The sequence below is a fragment of the Lactuca saligna genome, chromosome 6, assembly GCF_052625555.1.
Source record: "Lactuca saligna cultivar CGN05327 chromosome 6, ASM5262555v1, whole genome shotgun sequence".
Lineage (NCBI taxonomy): Eukaryota > Viridiplantae > Streptophyta > Magnoliopsida > Asterales > Asteraceae > Lactuca > Lactuca saligna.
This window is the reverse complement of record NC_136422.1, coordinates 131,575,120-131,584,120: the sequence shown is the minus strand read 5'-3', so window position 1 is coordinate 131,584,120 and position 9,001 is coordinate 131,575,120. Positions and strand designations below refer to the sequence as shown.

The 9,001-nt window shown below is 31.8% G+C and overlaps 1 protein-coding gene across 1 annotated transcript; it reads left to right on the top strand.

The window, feature by feature from the left end:
- Positions 1–3,176: 3,176 nt before the first annotated feature.
- On the top strand, positions 3,177–4,821 carry LOC145001415 (inositol-tetrakisphosphate 1-kinase 1-like). The gene has a single exon (XM_078960788.1). The coding sequence runs from the start codon at positions 3,358–3,360 to the stop codon at positions 4,399–4,401; it is 1,044 nt and encodes a 347-aa protein (XP_078816914.1). The 5' UTR covers positions 3,177–3,357; the 3' UTR covers positions 4,402–4,821.
- Positions 4,822–9,001: the final 4,180 nt, after the last annotated feature.

Genomic DNA, 9,001 nt, shown 5'->3' with positions numbered 1-9,001 from the left:
GTAATATATGATTTGGATAGAAGGAAGTGAAATAATCATATGAAGGGTAATAATACTTACCAAAAGTAGATGAAGAACTTGGAAAATAGCCCTTGAATCTCGAATGTTAGAGAGAGAATAGATTTTGTTCTTTTGGTGGGAAATAAGAGAAAAGTGAGGAGAAATGAGAGTTTCCCAGCCTTTGATCAAGGATGTGGCTGGAAAAATGATGGGAAAGTACAATGAAATGACTATGTATGGTGGAAGGACAAGATTTGGTCATGGAGTGGGTATGGGGTGGTTGCTTGTGTCATACACTAAAGCCAAGTCAACACTCCACCAATAATATCCCACCCACTTTTCTTGGATAAGGATTATACCCTAAAACGTGATTAATTATGAAATAAGGGGTTTTATATGTCAAAATATGTTTTTGGTTGAAAACCCCATGCTAAAATAATTAAATTCTGGCTTAGAACGCAAAACTAGTCGAAAACCGGGAAGAAAGACGAAATCTGCGAGACCTCTCGGTACTGGGCCGAAGGTTCGGTTCAGTCCTAAAGAGGCCAAAACCGAAGACGAAGAGGATTAGGAGTGAAATGGGGTGAAGGCGAAGAAGAGAAGGTTCGGTCCGAAGGCATAGAAGCGAAGCTCGGTTCGGTCCTTGGTGCGAGGTTCGGGTTCGGTTCTGGTCACTTCGGGTTCGGTCCTCATGGTTTCGGTTCTTTAGCAGTTCGGTCCCTATAGGAACCTTCGGTTCTAAGCACCTTCGGTCCAAGAGGGTTCTCCCCTTAAATAGGGGTTTCGGTTCCTTGAGGTTATTTTACCCAATATTACCCCGTTTTAAGCGTTTTTGACCCGGTTAGGGGTCGGGATGACCCGAATGATTACAAAAAGTTAAAGGAACTTTTGAGAGAGATTTTTAATAGAGAAAGATAGAGTGAAAGAGATTTGGAGAGGCTTCTTTTGTGACCTTTTTGAGTGTTTGGCTTCGCAACGCAAGGTCCGTAAACCCCGTTAAGCCATGCTTAAGAGTCTTACACACCCCGAAGGGTATGTAATAGTGTTTTATCGCTTTGCTACCTCACTTATCCCGATTAGGGTTTAAGAAATCTAAAAATACAACCTTTCAAGTGGTGATTTATTATTAAAATAGTGAGTTGTACAGTAAATACATAACGTGGACCCTATATATACAGGTTGGAGGAGTTGACCGGTTTGACCGGTTGAGTTTGACTTGATCGGAAATTGATAGTTGTCACATTATGATAGTTGGTATACTTGTTGTGTAGAGATGTGTGACATATTTATGCAGTGATACATGGTAGAGATAACTTTTATAGCTAATGGTAGAGATAGCCTTTATGGCTAATGGTAGATATAGCCATTATGGCTAATGGTAGAGATAACTTTTATAGCTAACGGTAGAGATAGCCTTTATGGCTAATGGTAGAGATAGCTTTTATAGCTAACGGTAGAGATAACTTTTATGGCTAATGGTAGAGATAGCTTTTATAGCTCATATGATACGTGGTATGTGGTAGAGATAACTTTTATAGCTAATATGATATGTGGTATGTAGAGATAACTTTTATAGCTAATATGGTATGTGTTATGTGGTAGATATAACTTTTATAGGTAATGTCATATGTGTTATGTGGATTGTGTGTGGGGTATGCTCCGGGGAACTCAATAAGCTTTGTGCTTATGGTTTACAATTTTGGTTTCAGGTATCATCGATTTGGAAGAGGGGGGATCGGATTGATCGCAATGCACACACCTATGGTTTCCGCAATGAATAATTTTGGGTCAAACTCTGATACATGTTTTACTGAATGATGATTTGATATGTTTGAAATAAATGGTATCAATATTTTAGCTATATTAATAATGAAATTTTTACCCTTGATTTTAGGGTCGTTATACCGAGACTCTTTCATAGAATTCCAACAATTTTTCCCGCTCCTCAAAAGCCCATATGAACCTTTACGTGGCCAAAAGACATCTTATCATAAAGTCATACCAACACTATAAACACCATTAATGTAAGGTCTTAAGCTAGGTTTGATGCATTTCAAATAGACTTGAAACAAGGATTTTGTATTTGTAGACTTTAGGAATCATCTGGAATTCTCTGTGTCCATGTGTATGCATATACGAACTATACACATCAATATCTTGATGCATTTATAAGCAACTACTTCAACAAAAAGATGTTTATACACAAGCATCCACAACAAACATAAGTTTGTGTTTTGCCCACCTTCTAAAAGCATCATATAAAAAATTTATCAAATGCACCACATACAACAATCATCGATACGAGAAGCAAATTGTTGTGTGTAGGAATCAATATCTCGACATAAGCCAAAAGGCAGATCTTATGCCACTCCACCTAGTCGTATGAAAATGGCATGCATTATGGCTCCCGAGACTCTTTCATAAAATTCCAACAATTTTCCCCCTCCTCAAAAACCCATATGAACATTTACTTGGCCAAAAGACATCTTATCATAGAGTCATACCAACACTATAAACACAATTCATATAAGGTCTTAATAAGCTCTCTCTCTCTCTCTCTCTCTCTCTCTCTCTCTCTCTCTCTCTCTCTCTCTCTCTCTCTCTCTCTCTCTCTCTCTCTCTCTCTCTCTCTCTCTCTCTCTCTCTCTCTCTCTCTCTCTCTCTCTCTCTCTCTCTCTCTCTCTCTCTCATTATAAGAAGATTCTTACCAATTAACCAAGATGCTTCCGATCATTCATAGTCCACTATTTACTATTTAGTATTTATAATCCCACTATTGGTTGCGACATATATTATTAATTCTATGCAAAAAAAACATTAAAAAACACACAAGTTATTCTATTTTCAAAATTAATTAGAAGACTTCATAGCTATTGACCCCCCAACTTGACGTGTGGTCCAACCAGTATTTAACCAAGGGCACGTGGATCAATCTTATCCGTTGATCTCACAATGTAGAGTAATCCAACGGCCAGTAATTCGCGTTGCTTCTTTTGGCAAATAATTTGTTTCTGTAAAATTCTAACACTCGTTAGTGCGGCGGAATCCGTATATTAATTGAGAGAATATGCCACGTGGACTCTTGACGCTCTTTAACCATGGTTAACTTCACCCTACCTCTTGTACCCGATTTAACTCACCTTCTGAAACCCTATATATATACTCGCTTCACCCAACCACAGTCTCGTTAACTCCGAGAATCTCACCGGCGTTTCTATATCGCTTCATATATACATATACACCCTTTGTGTATCTCTATATTCAAAATCTGAAAACCCTAATTTTTTGTGTGAAAATCTTTGTTATGAGTGTTGTGATTGCATTTTTGAAATCAGAAGGGAATAAAATTTTGCAGGAATGGCGGAAATGACGACGACGAAGCGATTCAGTATAGGTTACGGGCTGTTAATGAAGAAACAGAAGAGTTTTATCCAGGATTCTTTGGTGAATTTAGCGAAAGAACGCGGTATCGATCTTATCAAGATCGACACCGACAAGCCGTTGGTGGATCAAGGTCCTTTTGATTGTGTGCTTCATAAGTTGTACGGGGAAGAATGGAGGAAACAACTCCGGGAATACTTGGTTTATAACCCTAACGCTATTGTAGTCGACTTTCCGGATGCAATCGAGCGGCTACACAACCGGATTTCGATGCTCGACGTTGTGTCGGAGATTGAAGAGGTGAAAAGCGATGAGATGGCGTCGTTTGGGATACCGAAACAGATTGTGATATACGAGCCGGAGAAGTTGAAAGAGGCGAAGACGTGGGGCGAGGGTTTGAAGTTTCCGGTGATTGCAAAACCCTTGGTGGCGGACGGGAGCGCAAAATCGCATAAGATGTTGTTGATTTTCAGTAGCGAGGGTTTTGATAAACTGAAACCCCCTACTGTTCTGCAAGAGTTTGTGAACCACGGCGGGGTTATCTTCAAAGTCTATGTCGTCGGGAAGTATGTGAAATGCGTGAAACGGAAATCCTTGCCGGACATTGCAGAAGAGAAATTGGAGAGTTTGCATGGTTCTTTATCATTCTCTCAGGTTTCTAACCTGACTTCACATGACAGAAACGATGATAAGTACTATAAGAGGATGGATTTGGAAGATGCAGAGATGCCACCGATGAGTCTGATAACCAACATTGCTCGTGGATTGCGTAAGGCAATGAAACTCCACCTCTTCAATTTCGATGTCATCAGGGATACCAAAGTTGGGAACAGATACCTTGTTATCGACATCAACTACTTCCCTGGATACGCAAAGATGCCTGGTTATGAATCTGTTCTTACTGATTTCTTCTGGGATGTGTTGAACAAGAAAGAAGCTAGGTCTTTCAACAGCGACAAAGAGTTAATGAAGTTGGTGGACAACAATGGCGCAGGGTCTGATAATGTTTCTTCTGCATAACAAAAGAAGTACCCAGAAAGATCTGATGATATGCTCATGGAGATGAAGATGAGTTCTGTTAAAACAAAAAACAAAAACAAAAGGTACGCTGAATTTACCGATCATTGATTGATCTTGGGGTTTGTTGGTCAAAGGAAAGCTTTTGCTTTGGGCATTTTCTTCTAGATAGTTGTTAGTACAGGGGTTTATGAATAGGGTTTCTTTGGTTTGGCCTCCTGACAACAATTTACTTGGTGTTCTCTTGTTGATCATATCATGTACATCTCATCGTTTGCTTTTGGAGATAGGTACTTTTCAAATTCGCCCAAAGTTTGTAGGAAGATTAAGTTTCTTTACAAGGCCCATATTATATTTCCATGTTTGGGAGACTTTAAAATTGTGTGCCTTAACATCTTTGATCAATGAATCTTTCCTTTTGAATTTGAATGATGATAATGATACTAGTCACTTTGTTACTTGAAAACATGTCCTTGATAAAACAGTGTGGGTTAAAGAATCTATCTGTTTCTTGGATTCTTTATGGGGTATTTTGCCATAAGGGAAATGGGTTATGTTATGTTATGTTATGTTATATACAGACACATATGAGATTAAGTGAAAACCTGTTGTAATGTCTTAATGAATCTAGTTACATTGTCTATTCCTTAGGGTTTTAAGGCTTAATCCATTTAGACTAGATGTGTATAAGTTGATAATCCAGTTTTTAATGTCAAGTATAGGGCTGTAATTGGTTGAATAATAGCCTTGAAAATCTATTTTTGAGGTCCTTTTTAGTTTTTATGGAAGTTAATTTTGTCATATGCCACCAGATTTGTTGGTTTTTGAGGTTTTAAAAAAGTTGTATTTACAGTATTTACTTGTACTTGATGGTGCTTGATGTTATGTATATTGGTTAGGGGCTATTGCGTAAATTGAAATATCGTATTTCGTTTAACTTACCAATAAACGAGTAGAATGATAAATGTAAGTTCTCAATGTTATCCATCTTGGTTCCAAATCGACTGATTTGTATTTGGATGGATCAATTTAATATGTTGAAATTTTATTCACATAGTTGGTGAGTCAAAATTCGGAACCTTTTTCTCTAAACTATTCAAGATCTTCGGTTTTAATACTTACTAGGTGTGAGACCCGTGTAATACACGGTTTTTTTTAAAAGAAAAATAATATATTTTGTTAAGCATTACATGTTTAATAATTTACAAAACTGAATTTGAAAAGAATATCAATATTAGGTGTGAATAAACCACTTTTTGCAAGGTTTCTGTAAATTATCGTGAATTCAAAATGGATTGTTCGAAAAGTATGTTTTTCAATTAAGAAAGTTGATTTGAATTTAAATTGAATTTAATACATTAAGGGACAAATTATGTGACGATTTATAGAGACATTTAAGTTTCCTTATTTTGTTTATTATATTATATTTTTAGATTAGATTTTTTTATAATTTAATAACAAAGTAAAAAAAAACACAATTTGCCAAGTGGATTTAAATGAAATTGAAAAAATTAAAAAAATGATATGTATCATATTAAATTAGGTGATGACATGTGGCAAAAAAACATTTATTTATTAAGTAGGATTTATTTATATAACATTCCGAAATTGTCACTAAAGTTTTTATATTTACAAAAAAAAGTCTTTTTTTTTGTTATTTTTATACTAGTAAGATTGATATTTGATATATAATATTTATTATTGATAAAAACGAACAAAAAACTATTATTTCTTTTTATTTTTATACTTGTGAGGCCCCTGATCTAGTGTTTGGTACGTTGAACAAGACGAATGGAATAAAACAATTTTAATTATTGACAAATAATATATATATATATATATATATATATATATATATATATATATATATATATATATATATATATATATATATATATATATATATATATATATATATATATATATATGGTTAGGTTCATTTGAGACCACCTATATTTTGTGAGACCGTGAGATGCATTTTTTTATTTTTTTTTATTTTTTTTAGTTAATTCATGTTCCGAAATAATATTTAAAAAAACAATTTTTTGATTTTTCCATTTATTGCATTTTAAAATTATTTTTAGAATATTTACAGTGTAATATTCTATTTAAAACATTTCACGTATTTTTCAAAAAAAATAGAATTTTTTTAAATATTTTTTTTAGTTAATTCAAGTTCTGAAAATAATATTTAAAAAAGAATTTTTAGATTTTTCCATTTATTTTGCATTTTAAAATTATTTTTTAGAATATTTCACGTATTTTTCAAAAAAAAAAAAACGGAATTTTTTTTTATTTTTTTTTATATTTTTTTTAGTTAATTCAAGTTCCGAAAATAATATTTAAAAAAAGAATTTTTGGATTTTTCCATTTATTTTGCATTTTAAAATTATTTTTAGATTTGGTCTTACGGTCTCACAAAATTCAAATGGTCTCAAATTAACCTGAACCTATATATATATATATATATATATATATATATATATATATATATATATATATATATATATATATATATATATATATATATATATATATATATATAGGAAAAGTGAATATACCCTTAAGGATATATAAATTTAGGTACCCAAACCCACCATAATACAATGTTTTGTTTGATATATTCATTTATAATGTTCTTAAACTTCAATTCCTAATTTGATTTACTTTTAACATTTCCAAAATTTCACCATTATCTTCATCTTACATCACATCTTTTTATCAAACACTACTAAGTTATATATATTATAGTTAAAAGTGAAAATTATGTAAGATGACAATAAATGTGAAATTCATAAAAATTTTCGAAGTAAATCAAGTTAGAAGTTGAATTATAAGAATATTGAACAATTACAATGTATATATATGATATAAAACGACGTAATATAGTGATTATGGGTACCTAAGCTTATATACCCTTAAGGGTATATTCACTTTTCTATATATCTATATATATATATATATATATATATATATATATATATATATATATATATATATATATATATATATATATATTATTTTGAATACTTTTTCTTTTTGTACTAGTGAGCCCCCTAAGTAGCTTTTGGTATGCTATTGGAGACGAGACAAAATAAAACAATTTTAAGTATCGACAAACATGGAACTAGGAAAAAAAACCAAGTCAAATGTGACTGAACTTCCAAATTTTAATAAAAACAAATAAAAAAAATTATTTGTTTGTATTTTTATATATATATTTTTGTACTTGTGATATTCAACCTGAGACAGGATAAAACAATTTTAAGTATTAACAAAGATGTAACTAGGAAAAAAACCAACTAATGTCAACGGATGGACTAGGAAAAAAACCAAGGCAAATGTGATGATCTTCTGAATTTCAATAAAAACAAGCAAAAGACTGTATATTATTTGTTTTGTTTTGTTTTTATATTTTTCTTTATGTATTTGCGAGTAGGGGTGTTCGTTTGGATGAATCGGTTTAATCCGATCCAATTAAATGAATCCAAATTGATTTAAGTTTTCAAAACATTGATCAAAATAGTTAAAACTAAATTCAAATTTGATCAGATTCGATCCAATTATAATTTGGTTGGATCGGTTTTTATAACTCGGTTTTCAAAAACCGAAACATTTTAAAACGACATATGATTATAATATTACCCAGTTTTACACAAGAAACGAAAACAAGTTATTTTGTTGTATTAAGAAAATATATTATAGTTAAATATTTTATAGATAAAAAACTTTTGACAAAAAATGCATATTAATGTTTTTTTATCAGGTGAAACGTTTTCAACCATTTTGAAAAAATAAATTACAAATTTAATAAATAACTATAAATATGTATAATAAATAAATAAATAATAATTTTTTATTCCGTTTTTTTTGGATTTTTGGATTCTTATTTTATAAACTAAAATCAATTCGAAATCCAAAATAATAATTTGGTCTTGTTGAAAATCAATCTAAAAATCCGAATATAATCAAATTCAAACTATCAAATTGGATAATTCAGTTTTGTTCAAATAATGAACATCCCTATTTGGGAGCCCCTAAAGTAGCGTTTGATATGCTTTTCTATTATATTCTAAGGCAAAATAAAACAATTTTGAAGTATGGATAAAGATGAAACTAGAAAAAAAAAACCAAGTCAAATGTGATTGAACTTCCAAATTTTAATAAAAAAACAAAATTATTTTTATTTTTATACATTTTTTTTGGATTTGTTAGCCCTTAAATTAGTGTTTGGTATGCTATTCGAGACCGGACAAAATAAAACAATTTTAAGTATCTACAAAGATGGAACTAAAAAAGGGAAAATGACTTATAAGGGTAAGAAAGTTTCAGAAATGTTCAAAAAAGACCATCTAAGTTTTTGTTGTTCAAAAAATACCATCCAAATAACACTATTGTATAAAAAATACCAATAAAATATACTGTTTGTTCAAATGTTACCTATGGTAACCGGCAGGTGTACCGTTTAAAAAAAATAAAAAGAAAAAAGGAAATGACATGGAGTATACGATCGTTTAACATATATGTGGATTTTACCCTTCTCTCTCAACAACACGAAGATTGGGAAGGCGATTCTTCTAGGGATCGATCGATCAAATATCCT